Raw genomic sequence first — 27,438 nt, 5'->3', positions numbered from 1 at the left:
ATAATGTTGTTTACAAAGAAAAGAATTGGTACTGAGGTAAAACTAAAGTTCAAGAATTGGAAAGAGTGAAACACTTTAAGTTTTTGGGGTTATGGTTTGATGAAGGAATAACATGGGATGTACATATCCAGAAAGTACTGGACAAATGTAGGAAGGTGTTAAATGTTATGAGGTGTTTGGTGGGAAGTGAGTGGGGAGCTGACAGAACAGCACTGAAAGCAATTTATTGTGGATTAATTAGATCAGATCTGGATTATGGTTGTGTGGTGTATGGATCTGCATCAAGCACATCCCTCAAAAAAATAGATAACATTCAGTTTCAGGCTTCGAGATTATGTACAGGGGCATTTAAAACAACTCCAACAGCAGCACTGCAGGTGGATTCGGGAGAAATGCCTCTCGAGTTGAGAAGAATACAGCTATCTCTGAATTATTGGGTTAATTTACAGGGCCATAATGAAGATCACCCAGCACAAATCACTTTAAAACATTGTTGGGAAAAGGAGAAGAGAGAGACAAAAAGCTTTGGGTGGACAGTTATAAAAAAAGCAACAGAGTTAAAATTAACTGAATTAAAACTCAGTCCAACAGTAACATTGCCAGCAGTACCACATACCTGAAGTGAAAGTAGATCTTACATTATTAGGAAAGAAGAACAAAGATAGGGGGTTATTTTGAATTCACATATACAGGCATATATTAATAGTTACTACAGTTATATCCAGATTTACAGAGATGCATCAAAGAGTTTAGTTGATAGGATAGGAGTAGCTTTTGTTGTTCCAGAGTTTTATATTACAATAGTGAAGAGGATTAGCAATAATGTATCAGTATACACAGGAGAAATGCTAGCAATTCTGTTAGCAGTACAGTGGATAGAGGAAATAAGACCATAGAGAGTTATTATTTGTTCAGAAATACAACAAACATTATATAGAATTCAAATGATGGGCATTGCAGTTATATTCTTGTGGGTGCCAGCACATATTGGAATCATAGGAAATGAAATGGCAGATAAGGCTGCAAAGGAGGCCACAAAAGGAGAATACATCGATGTGGCAGTTAACATTAGTAAGATGGAAATAAAGAGCATTATTAAACAGAGGTTGAAGAAAAGGTGGCAAAAGCAGTGGGAGGAAGAGAGGAAAGGACGGTGGTTTTACAAAATACAGAGGAGAGTGGGAGAAATGAGATGTGCAGGAAGGAAAAGGAGAAAAGAGAAAATTATATAGATTTGGGCACACAGGATTAAACAGCACTTTATTTAAAATAGGTAAACATGACACCGGAAGATGTGAATACTGTGGGCAACAAGAGACAATAGAACACGTCATGGTACACTGTAAGAAATATGAGGGGAAAAGGTGGGAAATGATCCAAAACCTTAGAATGAAAATAATAAATTTTGATTTAATAGAAATTCTTAGAAAAAACTCAAGAGATGAGTGCTATGGAATCGTTTTTCATTATCTTAGAATAATCAATATGATTGAGAGGATCTGAGTCTTAATTTTTGTTTTGTTGATTTTGTTTTGTTGATTCGGTTTTTGTTTTATTTTGTTTGGAATAAAATAAATAGTAGTCATTCAGATCCACACTCCATACCAGTTGGTGGCGGTAATGCACCATTTCGTTGTGTGCCAACCGCCAAAAAAACTCCAGAAGGAAGAAGAAGAAGACAACAAGGGGACTTTAAAAATATGCGGCCCCTTTAAACATGACACTGTGCGCACTGAGGATGCGCAGAAGAGAGAAGCGAGAGGAGGCGAGCTGAAACTTTAACCAGTCGAGGCTGATAGTGACGCTGTTAACGATCGTGAATGAAGGACAAATGTGCAATATTTTCTTCGGATGCCATATATTTCCAGTCTGCAGGTGAGAGAAGTTACCAGATTACAGAATTTAACATTAACCAGCTCCTCGAGTGAGTGTGTTTAAGGGTCAATGTAATGCGTTGTGTGTCCTGGTTTATTATTATTATTAGAGTGTAGTAGAGTGTTTTCACAGACTCTGTTTAGGGCTCCAGACTAACTGTTTTTACTAGGAATGCTGTTGTAGTCCATAACTGATATTTTTTAGGAGCACAGGCTGAAAATTTAGGGGCACACACCTTAAATCAACCTGCAACGCAGATATTCACATTTCCCCCATTTTTACTGTATTACTGACAAATGCCTAGGTAATAAATTGACTTAATGTATAGAATTACAATGTGCAGTTTTATTTTAAGGTCACAGGGCTCCAAATTAACATTTTAGGGCAGCAGCACCAGAGCCACTAAGTTTTACAGAAAGTGGTAATACTGTTGAGCTGACAATAAAGCACTGGGTTTAATTTGAGGTGTAGATAAAATTTACTTAAATTATTTTCATTCGTAATATCGAATATTAATTTAATAGCAAAACTAGGGTAAAAATTGATAAGGGAGTGAAAATAAAGCGGTCCTCAGCAACCACCTACTGGTTACAATGGTAATTTTCTTTTCTTTTTTCAAATAAGTGTGACTTCCTAAATCTTGAAACTTTTATATTTTAGAAATAGGGACAATCTTTGAAGGATGAACAAATAAATATTCTATAATTTGTTCATTCATTGCACAATGTTTCTCCTTTTTTCCACGTCAGCGCAGTTTGATCTTATGGTTTAACAGAGAACTTTATTAAGAGATTTTATTAATTCTGTGGCGAATTCAATGGATTTCTTCACTGGATCTCCCAGCGATGTGTAGTAACGGTGATCGAGTAGCTCGCTACGCTGTCTATTATTGGTCTAAACTAATAAACGGTCTGTGAAGCACAAATGAGTAGCACAGTTTCGGTCCACTTTCATTTAGTTTTCCATTTAATGCTGGGCAACATTGTGGTGGCGCTAGTGCAAGCTATATACAATTTTGGTCGCACTGGCAGGAAAAAATGGTCGAAAAATGTGATCATTTGGTCGCAGTCTGGAACCCTGCTGTTGACACCAATAAAATGTGTTCAATTACAGAAGATCTCGGTCATCACCATAATGAATAAGCAGAGTTCGAATAGAGGATAAGCATTGACGTCACAATTGACAACACGCAATGACGGTGGCGTGGTTACTAACGAGCGTCACCTGCGCGTATGGCTGGGTATCGAGTTCGATACTTTTTAGGCACTGACCGAATTACATCGATAATTTCGAGTATCAAAAAATGTCTTGTCGTTCGGTACTAAATTTCTATACCTGAGCGGTTAATCTTGTCAACGTCAGTGAAACAATAGATGGGTTTTCATTTCTCGAATTACCCATTATCCTCTGCGGCGCGCCGCCATGTTGTGTGTCAAAGCTGTCATGCTCATGTTTAACAGTTACCGCCTTTTCAAGCTTTTTTACTTTTCCAAAGTATTTTTGACTCTTTTGTGTTGAGATAACGATGACAAATTCCTCCAAATATTCTCACTTTGACAACATTTAATTTGAGAGAAACTATCACCACATCGCAAAAAAAGGTCTAGATGGCAACCCGTCAAAATAAAAGTTTGGTTTGAAGCAGAAGTTCAGATTTTTCAACTCGGGCGGCAGACGCGAATTCGCGTCAAACGCGTGAATGCACAAAAAGCACTACATAAAATCATTTGTGCATAACGCGCTCAATTCGCATGAACTTGACGCACGAATGAGGCGTATTCGCGTCTACCGCGCCGTGCTCTACGCCTCATTCGCGCCGCAGGAATTTTTTTAAGCGCGTAACGCGTCTTTGCATTGACTTAAAGGTCCTGTTCTTCGTGATCCCATTTTTCAAACTTTAGTTAGTGTGTAATGTAGCGGTTAGAGCATAAATAATACCTGTAAAATTATAAAGCTCAAAGTTCAATGCCAAGCGAGATATTTTATTTAACAGAAGTCCCCTTTCAAAGCCTACAGCGAACGTCCGGTTTGAACTACATCCCTCTACTTCCTGCTTTAATGACGTCACTAGAACAGATTTTTGACTAACCTCTGCCCACAGGAATACACAAAAAAAGGGGCCGTGGTCTTGTTGCGCTCCCACGGAAAAGAGGAAGAGTTGCATTTGTAGAGTGTGTTTGTCGCCACACACACACACACACACACAAACACATCACACGGGCTATGAACCATACATGTAGGAGGGTCTGCAATCTGCATCATTCGTCGATAAACCTATACATTGATGTGAGGCAGTAATAATTTAATGTGCAGTCACGTAACATTAAACTTTTAATACATAAATTATTGTAATGCATGGCAACGATTTCTTTTACACAACATGGCAGCTTTTAAGGCTATATTCATGGTGAAAATAAAGTGTATTTATATAAAGTTGTTTGGATGAAAACAATTTCAAAAGAACTATACACAACAAAAAATTATTTAATTAGGAGGTGTTACAGTACTTTTTGTATTTCTTTGCAGCAGATGTTTTCAACCTCCGTTGGCATTTTGTCACAGTTACCACATGTACACCTATAAAACATATATTACTAATCAAAACTCGTGCTCATGTGTAACTAAGGTAGGAATAAACAATGCACTTATTTTAAAAATTCAACAACACCATCGTTAATTCGACAGACGGACAAAACCATATACCACAAGCTTTTATAACAGTTTGTAACATTTAACATTACAATTTAACCAATTCAAGGTAACAGCCAAACGTAAAAGTATGACAACTACTAAATAAACAGCTTATCATTGTGAAACATCCTGCAAAAGTCGTGCTTGAACAGGTCCTAATCGATCCTCTTCGTGTACTCCGGGTCTGATTCCAGCTCAAATTGATAAGGTAATATTTAGTGCTGCACGATTAATCGTATTGCAATCGCAATCGCGATGTCAAGCCTACGCGATTATATGCCGCAAAATGCTGCGATTTTATATTAAATAAACAAATTAGCGCTGTTAATGCAGCATCTGTTAATTTTTGGCATCCTTTGGCTAGTGTTACATGATCCCGCTCTTATTCATGCAAATGCTTTTAAACCATTCATGCGCGATAAGACAAAAAAGAACGCGCTGTCAGTGAATGTCCCCCTGACCCACACACACACACACGCGACCCATAGATAGACGTTAGCCAGTATTAAGTTCTCTTTCGCTGTAGAACGAACAACACACATGTATGCCAAAATGACGCGCTGCCTGTGAATGTCTGACTGTGACACACAGAAAGACTCGCACTAATATCGTGCGTGCGCACAAAACAGCATGCCAGAATACAGTTCTCTTTCGAGCTTGAACGAACAATAACACACAATTATGCCAAAATGTCTTTTTGTCGAGTATCTTCATAACATAAGAGTAGTCTTATGATGAACGTGAAGAGTTGTGACTCGTGAGAGAATGAGGCGCGTGTGAGATCCGTGTCTCTGACAGCAGCGGCTGGTCTTAAAGGGACAGTACACAGTAGCTACTAATTATATCTGTCGCTAAAGTTAATCAAAGAACAAAGGCAACAGAGAAAAACACTCACTGCTCTTGACTAAATAACTTTTTTCTTTAGGCAGATTATCGCTAATCTGTGTGTGCATTTCTTTTCCTTGAGAACCAAGCAAGTTGACTCATGAAACCATTTGTTTATTATATCGCAATCGCAATATTGACCTCAATTATCGCTATATGACATTTTCCCCAAATCGTCTTTTTTCCTCAAATCGTTTTTGAGGAAAAAAATCGACATTTTCCTCAAATCGTGCAGCCCTAGTAATATTAAAGACATGTTTACAATAACACTGAGCGCATGCATCTCCACGTTATGGTAAGAGGCGTGACCTTTCCGGGCAACATGCACTAAGCTGCTGTCGAATCACAACACAGGAACCGCTGGCACAATCAAAACTTGTTACGTATTTCTGAAGGAGGGACTTCATAAAACAAGGAAGTCATCAGCCCGCTTTTAGGACAGTGAATTGTGTGAAAAATACTGTGTTTTTTTACATGCGAATCATGAACACATGTTATATTGCACACTGTAAACACAATCAAAGCTTCAAAAACACAGGAAAAACGGGACCTTTAACATTGAAATAACTCGCGCCTGACACGCCATTCGCGTCCGGTGTGAACGGACCATGATACTGCTCCATTGGGCTGTGATTATGGGGCGTGTTTCAACCAAACCAGGAAAGAAAATGCCTCTGCACTCAATTGGATAGACCTACAACCAATCAGAGCAACGGAGTAAGTGACGTATGTTCTTCATTCATCTTTCCGATCGACAAATGCCTTTATCGCGGTTCTCTTTTAGCCTGGGTTTTCCCATGCTGCATTGCGCGCAGCATGATTTTATTCATGCTGCTAGGCAGCCTGGATTCCATGGACCAGATTTTCGCCTCAGCGAGGGGACTAATCACAGAACAGGGAGGGAGCAGCAAGACGATGACGACGTCTATGCGACACACCGAAGCAGTTTGTTTATATCTATTGATCCAACTTGGCAGCAGACGCGAAATACGAGCGAGGGGATGGGTAGATTTAAAGGTTGAGGTTAGGGTTAGCTGCCTGGAAGGAGCCATTGGGGTCTAAAAACACCATCGAGCTACGTACAGGCGAATTTGATAGACATTCATAGCGCCCAATAAACGGCTCTGGGCATTCATAAACCACGCCTCAAATATGAGAAAATTAACATGTGGTTCCCAGACCCACGTCTCAATGAGATGAGGTCTGACGTTAGCCAGGCTAGTTCTCTGTTCCTCTTTTAAAATTAATGCGCTGTCGATATCTTCTATAACAGACGCGATGGCGGAATCTACACATGATGTTTTATAAACAAAGTTCGGGAGGAGCACGCTCAAATAATCAATCCAATCAACTTGTCATCAAACAATTACCATGTCTACCAGTATCAGCATGAGAGGAAGCATATATTTATTTACTCTGTCAACTCACCTAACATTCCTTGACAGTTTTCAGCATCCCCCCACTCACTCTCGACTTGTTCTTCCACAGCCAGGAGGAATACGGGGGGAGTACTTTGGGTTCGGGCCGAATACCGAGCCCGGAGCCTCTCCTCGGACAGTACCCCAAATATACATTTATTCTATCTGACTTATTTGAAAGTGTGAACTCGTGAAATCTCAATTCTCCGGCGGCAGTCATCTTTGTTGTAAACGAATTCAACCCAAACGCTCTTTGGTGACGTGGATGATTACATTACTGTTGATCATCTGTCCATCATCGTATAAAGCCCGCCCTGACAATTTGATTGGTCCGAACAACTTTTGTTCGGACATAATAGCTCCTCAATGGATCAAGTCCAGACCGAACTTCCCAACCTAAAATTTTTGTGGGCGGGGCTAAGTTCAAAATATATATTTTTTTTTCACTCCAATTGCATAATATTGACAGAACTCTGAAGCGTGGACGTGCAGTGCCTGGACAGTCTGTGACGTGCATATAACAGAGATGCATGATGGCTGAGCGCGAAATCCGAACGGCACCCTCTTCGCTAAAAGCTAACGTATGGAAAATGTGCATTTTCCCTGGCTTCCTGCACTGCCAGGTCCGCCCACTCCATGCCACGGCCCATGTCCTGTCCCCCTGCACGGGCCTGGCCCTCCATCCCTCCCCCGAGACTGCCTCCGCTCCACCACCCTCCTCGAGTTTTTTTGGGGTTTTGTTGGGCGTCGGGAGCCGCTCTTAGAGGGGGGGGATCTGTCACAGTTTTGTTTTTGGGTTTGTTCACGTCATGTTTCCTTGTCTGTCATGTGATCCTGCCATGTGTTCCCTTGTCTGATGTGTCATGTTTTCATTGGTTCATTGTTCACAGGTGTCCCTTGTCTAGTCATTAGTCTTCTGTGTATTTAAGCCCTCGTGTTTGCCATGCGTCTTTTTCAAGTATTGTTTCCTGTAATCTGCTGTTGTGTAAGTTCATGTTCATGCTTTGGTTTTTGTTTTCATGCCACACCATGTTTTTGTTTCATGTTTGGTTTTGTTTATAATAAACTGCATTTGGGTTCTCATTTACACTTGCCTCCAGTGGATCCTTTACAATTCTAGATAGAAACAGCCAGAAACTCCATCAAAACTGCCACTTTCGAACTATAGCAGCTTGAGTGTTTATTTTGCTTATGCTTTTTAAAATTGTTAAAAATGAATTGCCTCCCCCCTCAAACCGAGCCCTGCGAATGATGTGAAAATAGGGAACAATTGACCGTTCGCAAAGACCCGCCCCCCTTAGTTACTGTCGCTATGTCCGACAAGCATCTCCATTCTCACACCACACGCAGTGAAAACGCAGTGTTCTCACGAAGTGAAAAATACATTGCGGAGCAGAGAGGAGACTGACAACACGCTGACAGACAGGACAGACCAGGTTACTTTTCGGTAACGTTTGATATTAAACATATTAAACAAAGTCTCACCTTTCAAATTTGGTAATTTTTTTTTAAAGAAATTTAAACAATAAATACCATTTTGTGGCTCTTTAATGTGTCGTGACAGATCGCTATAGAGCATCAGTTAAAGCTGCTCGTGCTGATCATCTTTTCCTTCTAGTTAATTTATAGCCTCAAATAAACATGAACAAACATAAGAAGGAATGTTGTTTTAACCACGGAAAGACGTCAGTACACTCCGTTTTTCAAATTCAAATCCTCCCATGTTAATCTACTAACTTTCCTGACTGCTTTGTCGGACAAAATGGCGGATGGCGAAGTATGATTGGTCAGATCACCTGTCAATCAAGCTCCCTGCCAAGGGTCAATTGGAGACAGAGGCTTTTCAGCAGCTCAGTTTAACACAATGGTCCTGTTATTTCTCTCAGATGTTGGACAAGCATTAAACAAACCTTTTTTAAATTCAACTTCATCCAAATTCATCCCTATATTTCTATCAGAAAACAGACATGTTCAATTCATTTAAATGTAAGTAAAGTAATTCAGTAACTTCTCTTTGAATTTGGCAGATCTTGTGTTCATCCCACAACAATTCACCAGTAAATACTGGGATTATTCCCATCATCCTACAAGAGAAGGATAAACTCCAGGAGTAGCAGCTGAAATCTGTGACTGTTAAAGATGGAGTTTATTAAAGAGGAGTTTGAAGACATGAGTGGTCCAGAACCATCCAGAATAAAACATGAAGATACTGAGGAACAAATAGGTTGGTGTCCATTCTTGATTCTTCATTGTTGACTGCTTTGGTAGATGTGAATTAATAATCAGTATATGAATGAAATTTTTTACAGAAATGCTTATATCATTTTAATCGTCATCTTTAATGTACTTTTAATTATAATCTTGTAGTCTATAACAGTTGTCAAACTCATTTTGATCATATTCATTTTGATCATATTAACAAGAGAATGACAGAACTAAACTTTGGCACATCTAAGGTCTGATACTAGATCTCTCTTGCTTTCTGCAATTAAATCAGGGTTCACTTAAACTGATTCAAATTTTATGTTTATTTTAGATCGAATGGAAGTGAAAGAGGAAAGACAAGAACTGGAGGAATTTAAGGAGGAACATCACAACTTTAAACTTCAAGAAACAAAAGCCAAAGAGCTGCACTCCTGCACTCGGTGTGGAAAGAGTTTCTGTCAAAAAGGAAACCTTAAGATACACATGAGAATCCACACTGGAGAGAAACCGTATACATGCTTTCAATGTGGAAAGAGTTTTTCTCAAGCATCAGGTCTCAATATTCATCAGCAGGTTCACTCTGGAGAAAAAACATTTAACTGTGATCAGTGTGGTAAAGGTTTTAATTCATCATTAACTCTGAAAAAACACCTGATAGTTCATTCAGATGAGAAGCCTTATGTGTGTTCTCTCTGTGGAAAGAGTTTCTCACGTCTGGAATGTTGTAAACTGCACCAGAAAACACATGATGAAGTGAGAGATCATGTGTGTTGTGACTGTGGGAGGAGCTTTACTAGAGCTGGTGAACTGAAACAGCACCAAAGAATTCATACTGGAGAAAAACCTTACAAGTGCTCATCTTGTGACAAGAGTTTCACTCAGTTGGGAACACTGAAAGTACACGAGCGACTTCATACTGGAGAAAGACCTCACAAGTGCTCATCTTGTGACAAGAGTTTCACTCAGTTGGGACACCTGAAATCACATGAGCGAGTTCATACTGGAGAAAGACCTCACAAGTGCTCATCTTGTGACAAGAGTTTCACTCAGTTGGGACACCTGAAATCACATGAGCGAGTTCATACTAGAGAGAAACCGTACGACTGCACTGATTGTGGAGAGAGTTTTAGACATTCATGTAGTTTTCTCAGACATATGAAGAAATATCATAAGTCGCCACAGTGAGAAACATTTCATTTTCATGTCAAATACTGTCAAATAAGTAAATATTGTGAGATAAAAAAAAAAAGTTGCTCCCAAAATAACATTATCTAGTTTGACTTTGTAAATTTGTTGAAATGCTTAGATAACTAGAAAGACTTGGTTATATTGTGTTCTGATAGTACATGCAGTTATAGGAAATAAACAAACAAAAAATTGTCTTGAAAAAACTTGTTGACTTGTGATTGTTTGATGTAAAAAATCCAGCGTAGTGTCAGTTCTGGCAGGTCATGTTAGTCGAGCTCGCATCAGCTGATCCACGTCTACCTATAGGAACACGACGCCAATCACAGCATATATAAGCTCCTTCAGTGTTATTAACAGCTATTGTGTTTCTCAGGAGCAAATTACCCTCCTCCCTCCCCAGCTCCACCTCTCTCAGTCAGGATTTGGCATTCTGTTTGCCCTCTGAATCAGTCTAAATTCCCGAATTATGTTGTACATTAAAATACTATTGCCGCTCTCCCTTCTCTTTTCCATGCTAGGCTCAGGGAGTTCTTGCCCAGGACAGAACCATACCGCCAATCCAATCTGTATGATAATTTTCCATTGTATTTGACGATAGTGGTCCTGACAGAACTTAATTTAATTTAAAAACTTTACTTCAACATCATTTCTGATAAACACCTGAAAGTTTATGCAGTTGAGAAGCTTTATATGTGTTTGTGGAAAAAAGTTTTTCACTGCTGGACTCTAAACAGCACCAGAAAATACAGACCATGAGAGAAATCATGTGTGTTTTGAACACAGCCGGACTCTCTATTGGTCTAGACTGGACTCTGTCTGGTAGGGGCTTCACTTTTACCTGTTTGCACTCCTTTGATTTGTTAATTTATATGTCAGTCAGAAATCATTAACCGCATTTCCACTGTACAGACCATATCAAATTAGGCTTTATTGTCGTTTCACATAAAATAACATGTACTCATTCAATCGTGTTTGCGTCAAGTATACGTGTCAAGTATAAACCTAGCTTAACACCCTGAGGTCGGCTCGTTTTTTTTCCTTATCAGTGCAAAAAAGAATCAAAATACTAATATTAATTTTTATCTTATATGCTTGTGTTATACATCAATCGATCCTGTTAAGTGTGTATTATTTTTGTGTATACTCACAATAAAAGCAAAGTGTTGTGCTTTTTGCCAAATAAAGAAAAATAAACATGATGTGAGTTCTGCCTTCTCTCTGTCAGTTGTCCATTCTGAAACGTGTCCGAAAATTAACCATAACTCAGCAAATACTCAGTCCAACAGGCATACAGACACACAGGCATGAAGCTTGAATTCTCTTCTTTTAAACGAAGTATTTCTTATAAAAAACAAATATTCTCTGTTTATGTAATCTGTATGAAAAGAGAGAGATGTCAGTCGTTCTCAGCTCATTATGTTTTAATCTGACCCCGCCCACCGAGAGCGCGCTATTCAAATGCAAATGAATGAGGCAATCCATGCAAACTGTGAACGCTCCCATATCAGCTCGAGAAAACACATCAAGTTTATTCAGATCATTGTACTTGTTTACACCGTCTCGCAGCGCTGTGAGGAATAATACTATCGTAATAATAATAATGGAAAATGTACCTCAGAAGTGCTGGTGTTTCGAGGAGCAACGGATGGAATACTGTAGTAATTTTTTTTTTCATTCTCAAGTGAATGGCGTTTCTGTGAGTGAATGAATGAACAGCAGAGATGCGCGCTGTTTACCACAGCTCGCAAAAAGACAGTTTAAATTTGAATCGCGTTTCTGTGAGTGAATGAATGATCCGCTTTTAGCAAACTATATTGCTATACTGAGATGAGTAAAAATCGACTGAAATGTGTTGAAATAAAATGTATTTGTATAAGCAACGTATTAAACTGCAAATCAACATTTATATTCCTTATAATAAAAACGAAAGACCTATGTTACAGACATATGAAAGACAACATTTCGTTGACTAGTTTTGGATACATTATATATTTTTACTCTAAAATATCTGGCACCTCAAATAAGCTTTTGTTTGCCAATTTTTGCTAATATGTTAAATATAGTATGTTTTGTCAATGTAGACTATATTCAAAGTAATGAATCCTTAACTTTGAAATATGTATGATAAAATGTATACTTTAGTTTTTACAAAGAAAGATTACACTTGAATTGTTGTTGTAATTGTAACCTTTTTAATAAAAAAAATATATATTTACAAGGTAGATGTAAACAAATTTTAAAAGGTAAATTTCAGCCTCTTTAAATAATTTTTATTGTGTTTTATTATTGACAAATTTGGGGAGAGGATACATATTCCAAAACTGAAAATACAGTATGAGAATTAACTGCACAATTACTAGACATGTTTTCCTTGGATATTATACAATTTGCAAGCACAATTTGTGAAAAAAAAATATATATACTGAGATGCTTCCAGCTGTGAACCAATGCTCTTGCATTCTTTCTTGTGGCTCAGTAACACACCTGAATGAATGGCTCATTAAGTATGTGGGCCCCATTGTCTCCTCAGGTGTGAACCACTAAATATGCATGATGGTGTTGGTCCGTTGATGCCCTTTGCGCATATTGCCTTTCCAAACAAAAAGTGTTTTACATCAATGTATTGTTTTATGTGAATGATTAGGCAGGATGATTTTCACATCATTTTGAAGAAAAAACTCTAGGCAACGACATCCATTAGTCAAAAGTCTTATTGACACATATTAAGCATGTGTTTTGTGGCCTTATTTCAGAAACTTTAGTTTTTAGTTTTTTCAATACTCAATCACCATGCATAAACATTATGTACATGCATGTTGCTCACATATTATGGTAGCCCTGTTTGTGCTAAATAGAGTGATAAATAAATAATTACACTTTTGCCATTAATATGTTTATAAGCAACTGAAAAAAGCACAAATGTCAGGGCATGTCAGAACATCTCAAGGACCCCAAAAACCCCTTAGACCCCAGAGGGTTAAGGGACCTAAAGCGCACCTTAAAGCTTTCGATAAGTAATGATTATGAATATGTTAAATATATCAAGGAGATGTTTCAATTGTTTATTAATAAACAAGTGTTTTCTGTGTCAAAGATGAAGTTGGCGATGCTGGCTCGATATACGCAGTAGTGAACGCGCCAGGGAGAAATGCACATTTCATACGGATTACATTAGCAGAGAGCAGTCTGTTTTCTTTCGTTTTGAATTATTTTGTTTAAAAGTACACATTTCAAGCTTTCTTTAGATATATTTCTCAGGTCTGTGGGCAAGTAGCTTATACTGAGTTTCGGTTCATTTATGAGACGAGCTCCAGTTCATACGCCGGCGCCTCCGTGTCCTGATTATATTCAACATGATCTCACGACCAATTTGTACGAATTCGTATGAGTGATAAAAAGGTGGCTAATTCGTATGAATTCGTATGACCACACTCTTACGAATTTGTACGATTTGTCTAAACCCACGTGATGGGTAGGTTTAGGGGCGGGGTCAGGGGTAGGTCATTCGAATGAATTCATACGAATTGGGCAATTCTTAAATATGTACGATTTAGCAAAAATCTTACTTATTTCGTACGAGTGAGGTCGTATGAATTCATATGAATTAGCCACCTTGTAGAATTCATACGAATTGCTGTGAGATCTACTTCTTATTTATTAAATCCAGGCAATTGGTAAAATTAAGATAAAATTAATAAAAACGAAATGCACTTTAAAGAAAGGCTTTCTACAAAAACAAACTTAATAAAGTGGTCGAAATCATGTCTGCCCACTCATCTCCCGTTATGCATGTTATGATCTTACTCACGCTTTTCACTTTTCATATAATCAACAAAGATGAAATTAAAAAATAATTTTATTATTTAAACATAAATATAAAACTAAATAGTTTTCTTTAATGACTGGGCTACTGTAATGATTTATGTCTGTGTTCCTCTGTCCTGTCCCGTGTTCAGCAGTTTCCCATTATGTTGATTAGTCTCCCCAGGTGTTTCTGATTAGCCACGCCCCCTTGTTATTTTGTTTAGCTTGTCTGTCTATATTTAACCCTGTGTCTTGTTTCAGTGTTTGTGGATTCTTGACTTTGTAATGTTGTTTGTCCTGTTCCTGAGTCCTGTTCCCGAGTGGTGTTCCCTAGTCTAAGTCTGTCTGTCAAGTTCTGAGTCTGAGTTTAATTAAAGCTGTTGCACATGGATCCTGCTTCCTCCTTTGATTCAACCCTGCTTCATTACAGAAGAACCCACCACCACAAATGGATCTAGCAGCAGCTTTGGGGAGTCTCCAGCCAATAAGGCAGCCACGCCTATTCCTGGTTCTTAGGATGGCCACCGCCACGTCACCTGAGAGTCTCCAGCCAAGAAGGCAGCCACGCCTAATTCTGGTTCCCAGGATGGCCGCCTTCACGCTTCCTGAGCTTCTTTCTGTTCCTGAGACCGTGTCTGTTCTCGAGTCTGAGCCTGTTCCTGAACCTGAGCTTCACGTCACGTCTGCCGATCCAGAGACTGTTCACGTCACGTCTGCCGATCCAGAGACGTCTGCCAAGCCAGTGTCTCCGGACAAGATGGCCGCCGCTGAGCCAGTGTCTCCGGACAAGATGGCCACCGCAGAGTCGCCTGAGCCCTCAGCAGAGATGGCCACGCCTGAACCTGAGCCCTCAGCAAAGATGGCCACTGCCACACTGTCTGTTCCTGTCCCTGAGCCGGTGCCTGCTCCTGAGCCGGTGCCTGCTCCAGCCTATGACCCCGTAGCTGCCCCCAAGAAAATTTGGGGGGGGGCAGTAGGTCCCGCGATGAGTCCATGGAGGCCGCACCGCCAAGGTCTCCTGAACTGCCGGCTCCGCCCTGGCCGCCTGAAGGGTCATCTACGCCCTGGCCGCCTGAAGGGTCGTCTCCGTCCAGGCCGCCCGAAGGGTCGTCTCCTCCCTGGCCGCCCGAGGGGTCGTCTCCGCCCTGGCCGCCCGAGGGGTCGTCTCCTCCCTGGCCGCCCGAGGGCTCTTCTCCGCCGTGGCCGCCCGAAGGTTCATCTCTGCCGTGGCTACCCAAGGGGTCTTCTTTGCCTGCACTGCCTGCTCCGCCCTGGTCGTCTGCACTGCCTCCCGTCCTGCCGCAGTCTCCAGGCCCTCTGCCGCTCCACGGGCTTGGCCCTCTGCCGCTCCACGGGCCTGGCCCTCCATCCCACCCCCGGGTCCGCCTCCTCTCAATCACCCTCCTGAACTATTGTTTTTGTTTTGATGGGCGTCAGGAGCCACCCATAGAGGGGGGTTATGTAATGATTTATGTCTGTGTTCCTATGTCCTGTCCCATGTTCAGCAGTTCCCCGTTATGTTGAATAGTCTCCCCAGGTGTTTCTGATTAGCCACGCCCCCTTGTTATCTTGTTTAGCTTGTCTGTTTGTATTTAACCCTGTGTCTTGTTTCAGTGTTTGTGGGTTCTTGACTTTGTAATGTTGTTTGTCCTGTTCCCGAGTCTAAGTCTGTCTGTCAAGTTCTGAGTCTGTTTAATTAAAGCTGTTGCACATGGATCCTGCTTCCTCCTTTGATTCAACCCTGCTTCATTACAGCTACGACATGTAGTCCTATTAGCCTACAGTAGACTACAGACAATTTAAAGTCGGAGTGGGATTTGAGCGAACGCCGTCTTACCTGTGAGCATGTGGGGGGAGACGATTTTCAAACAATCATCGAATATTATTTTACTTGATATGACAATCCTTAATATTTGTTGTTTAAAATGCCTGTTTGAGGTCTCTGTGAAAGTTTTAAATCAGTCTTTTAGTGCCGCTTTTAAAGTGGTCACATCCGTAACAATGTTTTTTCCTCATAAATGCGAACACGAAAAATAAAATAAAATTAATATTTTGTGTTCTGTGGAGAGCCAACCCTTCTTCATCCGGTGGGTAGTATTACTTTTAGTTTGTGCAGTGTAAACCAAAGAATTACTAAAAAATATTTTGCCACCTAAAATTTAAAGATTTTTTGTGTCATTTCCATAACGCATATGTGTAGCCTATTTTCCTCTTATTAAATATAAAACACATGTGTAGAATGATATTTTTCTAATGTCTGGACTCCTTTATTAAGGGTGTATGGATATACTGTATAAACAGACATTTCAATAATTGGTATTAAATGCGTTTTCTGAGAATTTATATTTCAAGTTTTGACAGCAAATGTCACGTCCATAACGCTGGAATTGCCCAATAGTAATTTAAAGATGTGGTAGCCTAGCACTGGATCTGGATGGAAAGGATAACTCTGGGAGTTGGAATAGGGGTGTGTCTCGATTCTGCCTTCTCACACCGCGACACAGGTTCGTGGATCTGAGTATTGCGATTTTGGTTTCATGTCGCGTGTTGTTACAGCCCTAGTCAACACCAATATTTTTGTTGGTATTGATAATGGTTAATTAAACCAGTTCAGGTGACTAGACTGTTAAAGCCATAAGTACTGTATGACGATAGTGTATTTGCTCTGTTGGGGCTAATTTTAATATTCATAGAACCATACAAAGCCGAGACAAGGGTGTGGAGTTACATTCAATCTATTTTAAGGCGTGCAGAATTTTCTTTCAAGGAAAATGTGCTCAAATATGTGATTATGGTGATCAAAGATGAGTTTAAAGGGATAAAATGATTGACTTCAAGGGGAGCACCAGGAATTGATCAGGGCTGTGTTTCCAGATAACGATGGATCTTAGCACTTACGAGGATTTTCTGCGAGCAACTTTACGAACGTTCGTGTTCATTTCACGTGCGTTTCACAAAAATGCACTTAGCACGATCGTTCAAAGCTGTGCTTTAAGTGCTACGTAAGAGTCGCTGTCCGTTTGTCAAGTGCTGAAATGTCACCTTGTAGAATGGCTTGTAATTGCAGCACATGCTTGCAATTTTAAATGTTTAACCTAACTGTTTTCACCTGATGTGCATTTTCCACGAGGCCAATAATCTATAAAAGTACAAACCTACGAGTGGAGACACTAGCAAAATGTCTGAACCAAAAAAAAAGGGAAAAAAAGAAAGAAAATACCCTTTTTTTAAAAAGAGGAGATTAAGGTAATTTTAGAGGAGGTGGAGCTATACAAACATATTATTTTCAGCAGGTTTAAGGGAAGTCACACAAATAAACAAAAACAAAAAATCTGGGAGGATTTTGCTAGAAAACTGACTGTAACTAGGGGCCTTAAAAGATCAGGGAAGGAGGTCAGGAAGAAGTGGCAGGACTTTGCCAGGAAAAGGGCTCTGCAGAGGACAACATTGAATAAAACAAGTGGTGGGACCAATGATGGCCAAACAAGAAATGCCCAATACATGGCTGGTTTTCGTGCATGTCAGCAAGTCATTGACAGATTTATTTTTGTTCATCCCTATTTTTCCCAGTCTTTGAAGCATATTACATCTTTTATTTATTTTTTTGTTCATTCATTTAATTTTGTTTAAAATTATTAGATTAAATTATTTCTATTTTTTTTTGTTTTGTTTCCTGACCTTTTCAATTATTTAATTTATACATTAATTAAAAAGAAAAAGAAAAAGAGTAATAAAGTGTACAATAAAGTACAATCAAAACTTTATATTATAATCACATTGCATTTGAATAAAGTTAAAGGTGTAATCTGCCGGTTGTCCTGCAGGTGACCTCATAACTCTGTCTTCTTACGATGCACTTGGGGATTTACGATTACTCCAGAGCACTCGTAGATCTATGATGATTTTTAAGTGCTACTTAAAGGTGGTATCAGTGATTTCAGGCCCAAAAATATTTTATCAGATTCATCTAATCTTTCCTAACGATCCGCTAACTGCCCGCCCCATAAGCATGCTGTCAAAAAAACGCGTCTCTGTAGGCAGCCTAGGCTCTGAGATCTGCACACAAAAACAAATGGTTTAGCCAAACACTCAAAACCAAAACAAATAGTGTTCCAACCAATCACCGACGGGGGGGGGGGGGGTGTTGTGAGGTTTTGTGCTCGTGCACGGCTGCACGCGAAGTCAGAGCTGAAGAAAAAGCTGATGGTTTGGGGGTTATGGTTTGATGAATGAATAACATAGGATGTACATATCCAGAAAGTACTGGACAAATGTAGGAAGGTGTTAAATGTTATGAGGTGTTTGGTGGGAGGTCAAGTCAAGTCAAGTCAACTTTATTTATATAGCGCTTTTCACAATACAGATTGTATCAAAGCAGCTTCACAGTATTAAATAAAATAGTACATCAGTGTATGTTTCTGGTGTAAAACATCCACGTTTGGTAATGCAGATCAATAGCACTGTTGAATCGATTAATCAAATTTAGTATCCCCAACTGAGCAAGCCAAAGGCAACAGTGGCAAGGAACCGAAAAACTCCATTAGGTGACCTAATGGAGAAAAAAAAACCTTGGGAGAACCCAGGAAGTGAGTGGGGAGCTGACAGAACAGCACTGAAAGCAATTTATTGTGGATTAATTACATCAGTACTGGATTATGGTTGTGTGGTGTATGGATCTGCATCAAGCACATCCCTCAAAAAATTAGATAACATTCAGTTTCAGGCTTCGAGATTATGTACAGGGGCATTTAAAACAACTCCAACAGCAGCACTGCAGGTGGATTCGGGAGAAATGCCTCTCGAGTTGAGAAGAATACAGCTATCTCTGAATTATTGGGTTAATTTACAGGGCCATAATGAAGATCACCCAGCACAAATCACTTTAAAACATTGTTGGGAAAAGGAGAAGAGAGAGACAAAAAGCTTTGGGTGGACAGTTATACAAAAAGCAACAGAGTTAAAATTAACTGAATTAAAACTCAGTCCAACAGTAACATTGCCAGCAGTATACCTGAAGTGAAAGTAGATCTTACATTATTAGGAAAGAAGAACAAAGATAGGGGGTTTATTTTGAATTCACATATACAGGCATATATTAATAGTTACTACAGTTATATCCAGATTTACATCAAAGAGTTTAGTTGATAGGATAGGAGTAGCTTTTGTTGTTCCAGAGTTTTATATTACAATAGTGAAGAGGATTAGCAATAATGTATCAGTATACACAGGAGAAATGCTAGCAATTCTGTTAGCAGTACAGTGGATAGAGGAAATAAGACCATAGAGAGTTATTATTTGTTCAGAAATACAACAAACATTATATAGAATTCAAATGATGGGCATTGCAGTTATATTCTTGTGGGTGCCAGCACATATTGGAATCATAGGAAATGAAATGGCAGATAAGGCTGCAAAGGAGGCCACAAAAGGAGAATACATCGATGTGGCAGTTAACATCAGTAAGATGGAAATAAAGAGCATTATTAAACAGAGGTTGAAGAAAAGGTGGCAAAAGCAGTGGGAGGAAGAGAGGAAAGGACGGTGGTTTTACAAAATACAGAGGAGAGTGGGAGAAATGAGATGTGCAGGAAGGAAAAGGAGAAAAGAGAAAATTATATCTAGACTTAGATTTGGGCACACAGGATTAAACAGGACTTTATTTAAAATAGGTAAACATGACACCGGAAGATGTGAATACTGTGGACAACAAGAGACAATAGAACACGTCATGGTACACTGTAAGAAATATGAGGGGAAAAGGTGGGAAATGATCCAAAACCTTAGGATCAAATTTTGATTTAATAGAAATTCTTAGAAATTCTTTAATAGAAAAACTCAAGAGATTGGTGGTATGGAATCGTTTTTCATTATCTTAGAATAATCAATATGATTGAGAGGATTTGAGTTTTAATTTTTGTTTTGTTGATTCGGTTTTTGTTTTATTTTGTTTGGAATAAAATAAATAGTAGTCATTCAGATCCACACTCCATACCAATTGGTGGCGGTAATGCACCATTTCGTTGTGTGCCAACCGCCAAAAAAACTCCAGAAAGAAGAAGAAGAAGACTACAAGGGGACTTTAAGAATATACGGCCCCTTTAAGAAACATGACACTGTGCGCACTGAGGATGCGCAGAAGAGAGAAGCGAGAGGAGCCGAGCTGAAACTTTCACCAGTCGAGGCTGAAAGTGACGCTGTTAACGATCGTGAATGAAGGACAAATGTGGAATATTTTCTTCGGATGCGTATATTTCCAGTCTGCAGGTGAGAGATGTTACCAGATTACAGAGTTTAACATTAACCAGCTCCTCGAGTGAGTGTGTGTAAGGGTCAATGTAATGTCTTGTGTGTCCTGGTTTATTATTATTTTAGAGTGTAGTTGAGTGTTTTCACAGACCCTGTTTAGGGCTCCAGAGCACAGGCTGAAAATGTAGGGGCACACACCTTAAATCAACCTGCAACGCAGATATTCACATTTCCCCCATTTTGACTGGATTACTGACAAATGCCTTGGTAATACATTGACTTAACGTACAGGAATTACAATGTGCAGTTTTATTTTAAGTTCACAGGGCTCCAGATTAACATTTTAGGGCAGCAGCAGAGCCACTAAGTTCTAAAGAAAGTGGTAATACTGTTGAGCTGACAATAAAGCACTGGGTTTAATTTGAGGTGATGATAAAATTTACTTCAATTATTTTCATTCATAATTAATTTAATAGCAAGATTAGGATAAAAATTGATATAAGGGAGTGAAAATAAAGCGGTCCTCAGCAACCACCTACTGGTTACAACGGTAATTTAATCTTCTTCTTTTTTTTTTCAAATAAGTGTGACTTCCTAAATCTTGAAACTTTTAATTTTATAAATAGGGACAATCTTTGAAGGATGAACAAAAAATGTTTTTGTTAATCACAGTAAAAATGACATTTCAATATGATATTGGTTTGAACTGCTGGAAAAGGATGTGTAGTACTTGTAAGCATTTGTCTATTTCTGTCAAAATACCATACAGTTAGTAACATTAATCCATGGTGAATGTCGGTGATTTGTGAACTTAGAGCCTTCAATAACTTGTTCATTCATTGCACAATGTTTCTCCTGTTTTCCACGTCAGCGCAGTTTGATCTTATATCTATGGTTTAACAGAGAATGCTGTGCCAAGTCTGAATTTTCCTCACTGGATCTAGCAGAGATTTTATTAATTCTGTGGCAAATTCAATGGATTTCTTCACTGGATCTCCCAGCAACGTGTAGTAACGGTGTCACGTGATCGAGTAGCTCGCTGTGCTGTCTATTATTGGTCCGAACTAATAAACGGTCTGTGAAGCACAAATGAGTAGCACAGTTTCGGTCCACTTTCATTTAGTTTTCCATTTAATGCTGGGCAACATTGTGGTGGTGCTAGTGCAAGCTATATACAATTTTGGTCGCACTGGCAGGAAAAAATGGTCGTAAAATGCGATCATTTGTTCGCAGTCTGGAGCCCTGTTGTTGACACCAATAAAATGTGTTAAATTACAGAAGATCTCGGACATCCCCATAATGAATAAGCAGAGTTTGAATAGCGGGTAAGGATTGACGTCACTTTCCCGCCGAAACGCACCCCCCTCAGCCGGACTGAGTGGCAAAAGAGCTGCTGTGTGACTGGATTTAGGGAAACTGCGAAAACGCATGAGAGAGAACGGCGTGATGATGGTGGCGTGGTTACTAATGAGCGTCACCTGCGCGTACGGTTGGCTATCGAGTTCGATACTTTTTAGGCACTGACCGAATTGCCTCAATACCTTCGCGTATCAAAAAATGTCTTGTCGTTCCTACCAAATTTCTATACCTGAGCGGTTAATCTTGTCAACGTCAGTGAAACAATAAGCATGCCGCATATATGATCAAGTGCTGGCAGTGGCGAAGCATCAAGAAAAAAGACTACGTCGGATTGATGGCAACAGAATGGCACATGCTGTGTAGTAAAAGAAACCACGTGTCTGGGTCATTCATTGCATCGCAGGTGACGCTGAACTTCCAGGATTCATATTTAAATATAGTATATTTAGGCTAACATATTTAACATATAATATATATTCTCACTTTGACAACATTTAATTTGAGAGAAACTTATTAATTTGAGAGAAACGGGGCTAAGTTCGTCTGGCATCCAGGCTACAGAACTGGGTAAAAATAAGATAAAAAAAAAAAAAAAAAAAAATTAAGAATGTAATTTTTGTTAAACTATTAATTAATTGCTGTTAAATTGAACAAGTTTCATGATTTAAATTGATAACACATGCTTTTTTTATTTAATACATTTTAATTTAACCATCCAGAAAAATTAAAACGTGGAAAAAAACTTGTAAACTGTGCTTATCCTTAAGGTTAGCTGCATTGACAGTTTAGCTTTCTTGTTGTTTTTTTTTTCTCCTCTTCACATTAATGTTACAGCCTCTGCCTGCTATAACATTAAATGTTCATAAAATTGGTATTGAAAAAAGTATCATTCACCGGCCTCGTATCTAATGAGCTTCAGAATGCTTCAGAAGGAGGAGCTTCAGAAGGAGGAGCAACGACAGTGAAGGACGAGAGCGGACCAGGGGTGCGTTTCCCGAAAGCATCGTTGGCCAACTATGGTCGCAAGTTCATCGCAATGTCCATTGAACTCTATTGGTAACGATGGAACTTGCGACCATAGTTGGCCAACGATGCTTTCGGGAAACGCACCCCAGGCCTGGACTTTTATGTTTTTCCGGTTTGCCGATTTCCTCCTCCTCCTTCCCATAACAACTAGGGGTGGGGGAAAAATCGATTCTTAGATGCATCGCGATGCGGACGATTCTAAATCGATTCACAAATGTCAAAAAACGATTTTCAAAATGTTTTTTTTTTTTTTTCACTCCAACTGCATAATATTGACAGAACTCTGAAGCGCGGACGTGCAGTGCCCGGACAGTCTGTGACTGTGACGTGCACATAACAGAGACTAGAGATGCACCGATTACAATTTTCTAGGCCGATTCCGATTTTTCATTGAGTTTGACCTGCCGATACCGATTTTAGCCGATTCCGATTTAATTTTTTTCTAACCACTTTACAGCACACACAAATATTTATTTTCGATCTTTTCTTTAACCCTTTCATGCGTAATTTTAAAATATTCTAACTGACACCTCCACCCCCAGAGTGAGTTTTTTCAAGTCGAACGTTCCCTTTAATGTTTCCATCACGACACGTCACGCGATACACCGCAGCCACAATAATACTGTATGACAGATGTGTCGCTTTTATTTCGCTTTTCCTTTTTTATTCAAAATATTCACAAACTTGCTTATAGGGGTGTAAGAAAAAATCGATACACATGAGTATCGCGATATTTTATTTTGCAATACTGTATCAATTTTCAAAAACGCAATATCGATTTTTTTTTTTTTTTTTTTTTTACGTCCAAAAATATTCATGGTAAGACGGTGGTTCACGTTTATGTTGTTTCTTGTTGTCTCTTCGCTAAAAGCTAACGTATGGAAAATTTGCATTTTCCCTGGCTTCCTGCACTGCCAGGTCCGCCCATGCCACGGCCCATGTCCTGTCCCCCCTGCACGGGCCTGGCCCTCCATCCCTCCCCCAAGACCGCCTCTGCTCCACCACCCTCCTGGAGTTTTTTGGGGTTTTGTTGGGCGTCGAGAGCCACCCTTAGAGGGGGGGATCTGTCACAGTTTTGTTTTTGGGCTTGTTCACGTCATGTTTCCTTGTCTGTCATGTGATCCCTTGTAAGTCATGTGATCCTGCCATGTGTTCCCTTGTTTGATGTGTTCATGTTTTCATTGGTTTATTCATTGTTTCATTGTTCACAGGTGTCCCTTGTCTAGTCATTAGTCTTCTATGTATTTAAGCCCTCATGTTTGCCATGTGTCTTTGTCAAGTATTGTTTCCTGTAATCTGCTGTTGTGCAAGTTCATGTTCATGCTTTGGTTTTTGTTTTCATGCCACACCATGTTTTTGTTTCATGTTTGGTTTTGTTTATAATAAACTTCATTTGGGTTCTCATTAGGGCTGCACGATTTGGGGAAAATGTCATATTGCGATAATTGAGGTCAATATTGCGATTACGATTGCGATATGCGATATAATAAACAAATGGTTTCATGAGTCAACTTGCTTTGGCTCCAAGGAAAAGAAATGCACACACAGATTAGTGATAATCAGCATAAAGAAAAAAGTTCTTTAGTCAAGAGCAGTGAGTGTTTTTCTCTGTTCCCTTTGTTCTTTGATTAACTTTAGCGACAGATTATTTTTTTTTTTGATTGCATTTTTACAAGAACAAAACATAATTTACATACAAGAGTACATATAACCATACATGTCAGGGGTAAAGAAAAATAATAATAATAAAAAAAGCAAAAAAAATAAATAAAAATAAAAAATAGAATAACTTTAGCGACAGATGTAATTAGTGGCTACTGTGTACTATCCCTTTAAGACCAGCCGCTGTCAGAGACGCGGATCTCACACGCGCCTCATTCTTTCACGAGTCATCACAACTCTTCATGTTCATCATAAGACTACTCTTATGTTATGAAGACACTCGACAAAAAGACATTTTGGCATAATTGTGTGTGTTATAGTTCGTTCAAGCTCGAAAGAGAACTGTATTCTGTCATGCTGTTTTGTGCGCACGCACGATATTAGTGCGAGTCTTTCTGTGTGTCACAGTCAGACATTCACAGGCAGCGCGTTCATTTTGGCATACATGTGTGTTGTTCGTTCTACCGCGAAAGAGAACTTGATACTGGCGCGTGTCTATCTGTGTGTGTGTGTGTGTGTGTGTGTGTCTGGAGGACATTCACAAGCAGCTCGTTCTTTTATGTAGGCTATTATCGCGCATGAATGGTTTATAAGCATTTGCATTAATAAGTGCGTTAACAGCGCTAATTTGTTTATTTAATATAAAATCGCAACATTTTGCGTCATATAATCGCGTAGGCTTGACATCGCGATTGCAATACGATTAATCGTGCAGCACTAGTTCTCATTTACACTTGCCTCCAGTGGATCCTTTACAATTCTAGATAGAAACAGCCAGAAACTCCATCAAAACTGCCACTTTCGAACTATAGCAGCTTGAGTGTTTATTTTGCTTATGCTTTTTAAAATTGTTCAAAATTAATTGCCTCCCCCCTCAAACCGAGCCCTGTGAATGACGTTAAAACAGGGAACTATTGGATACAAAGAGGCTTTTCAGCAGCTCAGTTTAACACAATGGTCCTGTTATTTCTCTCAGATGTTGGACAAGCATTAAACAAACATTTTTTAATTTCAACTTCATCCAAATTCATCCCTATATTTCTATCAGAAAACAGACATGTTCAATTCATTTAAATCTAAGTAAAGTAATTCAGTAACTTCTCTTTGAATTTGGCAGATCTGGTGTTCATCCCACAACAATTCACCAGTAAATACTGGGAATATTCCCATCATCCTACAAGAGAAGGACAAACTCCAGGAGTAGCAGCTGAAATCTGTGTGACTGTTAAAGATGGAGTTTATTAAAGAGGAGATTGAAGACATGAGTGATCCAGAACCATCCAGAATAAAACATGAAGATACTGAGGAACAAATAGGTTGGTGTCCATTCTTGATTCTTCATTGTTTTTTGCTTTGGTACCTGTGAAATAATAATCAGTATATGAATGAATTTTTTACAGAAATGATTATATCATTTTAATTGTCATCTTCTATGTACTTTTAATCATAATCTTGTAGGCTATAACAGTTGTCAAACTCATTTTGATCATATTAACAAGAGAATGACAGAACTAAACTTTGGCACATCAAAGGTCTGATACTAGATCTCTCTTGCTTTCTGCAATTAAATCAGGGTTCACTTAAAATGATTCTAATGTTATGTTTATTTTAGATCGGATGGAAGTAAAAAAGGAAAGACAAGAACTGGAGGAATTTAAGGAGGAACATCACAACTTTAAAATTCAAGAAACAAAAGCCAAAGAGCTGCACTCCTGCACTCGATGTGGAAAGAGTTTCTGTCAAAAAGGAAACCTTAAGATACACATGAGAATCCACACTGGAGAGAAACCGTATCCATGCTTTCAATGTGGAAAGAGTTTTTCTCAAGCATCAGGTCTCAATATTCATCAGCAGGTTCACTCTGGAGAAAAACCATTTAATTGTGATCAGTGTGGTAAAGGTTTTAATTCACCATCAGATCTAAGACAACACCTGTTAGTTCATTCAGGTGAGAAGCCTTATGTGTGTTCTGTCTGTGGAAAGAGTTATTCAAGGCTGAAAAGTTGTAAAGTGCACCAGAAAACACATAATGAAGTGAGAGATCATGTGTGTTGTGACTGTGGGAAGAGCTTTACTACATCTGATTATCTGAAACAGCACCAAAGAATTCATACTGGAGAAAGACCTTACAAGTGCTCATCTTGTGACAAGAGTTTCACTCATTCTGCAAACCTGAAATCACATGAGCGACTTCATACTGGAGAGAAGCCATATCACTGTACTGAGTGTGGAAAGAGTTTTTCTCAAGCATATACTCTCAAGAATCACCTGCTTACTCATTCCGGAGAAAAACCATTTAACTGTGATCAGTGTGGTAAAAGTTTTAATTCATCATTACATCTGAAAAAACACCTGATAGTTCATTCAGATGAGAAGCCTTATGTGTGTTCTCTCTGTGGAAAGAGTTTTTCACGGCTGGATCATTTGAAAATGCATCAGAAAACACATAATGGAGTGAAAGATCATGTGTGTTGTGACTGTGGGAAGAGCTTTACTACATCTAGTTATCTGAAACAGCACCAAAAAAATCATACTGGAGAAAAACCTTACAAGTGCTCATATTGTGACAAGAGTTTCACTCAGTTGGGAACACTGAAAGTACATGAGCGACTTCATACTGGAGAAAGACCTCACAAGTGCTCATCTTGTGACAAGAGTTTCACTCAGTTGGGAACACTGAAAGTACATGAGCGAGTTCATACTGGAGAAAAACCTTACAAGTGCTCATCTTGTGACAAGAGTTTCACTCAGTTGGAAAACCTGAAAACACATGAGCGAGTTCATACTAGAGAGAAACCGTACCACTGTACTGATTGTCGAGAGAGTTATAGACATTCATGTAGTTTTCTCAGACATATGAAGAAATATCATAAGTCGCCACAGTGAGAAACATTTCATTTTCATGTCAAATACTGTCAAATAAGTAAATATTGTGAGATAAAAAAAAAAGTTGCTCCCAAAATAACATTATCTAGTTTGACTTTGTAAATTTGTTGAAATGCTTAGATAACTAGAAAGACTTGGTTATATTGTGCTCTGATAGTACATGCAGTTATAGGAAATAAATAAACAAAAAATT

At 39.1% G+C, this 27,438-nt stretch overlaps 1 protein-coding gene across 4 annotated transcripts; it reads left to right on the top strand.

Annotated features, from left to right (window-relative positions):
- The first annotated feature begins 1,722 nt into the window (after nt 1-1,722).
- Nucleotides 1,723-27,438, top strand: LOC308693483 (uncharacterized protein). Of its 4 annotated transcripts, none has more exons than XM_081370402.1 (3): nt 1,723-1,875; nt 8,897-9,093; nt 9,406-11,466. In XM_081370402.1, exons 2-3 carry the CDS (start codon nt 9,009-9,011, stop codon nt 10,257-10,259), a joined length of 939 nt encoding a protein of 312 aa, XP_081226528.1. In that variant the 5' UTR covers nt 1,723-1,875; nt 8,897-9,008; the 3' UTR covers nt 10,260-11,466. The 4 variants fall into 4 exon arrangements, 3 of the variants coding, with proteins under 3 accessions (XP_081226528.1, XP_081226527.1, XP_081226526.1); XM_081370400.1 differs by lacking the exons at nt 1,723-1,875; nt 8,897-9,093; nt 9,406-11,466 and adding exons at nt 20,174-20,330; nt 25,477-25,675; nt 25,972-27,438; XM_081370401.1 differs by lacking the exons at nt 8,897-9,093; nt 9,406-11,466 and adding an exon at nt 14,497-15,781 and having other exon boundaries at nt 1,741-1,875.

Source organism: Scardinius erythrophthalmus (assembly GCF_964197995.2).
Source record: "Scardinius erythrophthalmus genome assembly, chromosome: 7".
NCBI classification, from domain to species: Eukaryota; Metazoa; Chordata; class Actinopteri; order Cypriniformes; family Leuciscidae; genus Scardinius; species Scardinius erythrophthalmus.
Note: the sequence above shows the minus strand (reverse complement) of the source record. Positions and strands in the feature narration are given on the sequence as shown.

Bases quoted from the DNA above. Each gene is read 5' to 3' on its own strand.
- LOC308693483 (XM_081370400.1), top strand. From the start codon at position 25,591: ATGGAGTTTATTAAAGAGGAGATTGAAGACATGAGTGATCCAGAACCA. The intron at 25,676-25,971 runs GTTGGTGTCCAT...TGTTTATTTTAG, and splicing joins AGATACTGAGGAACAAATAG to ATCGGATGGAAGTAAAAAAG.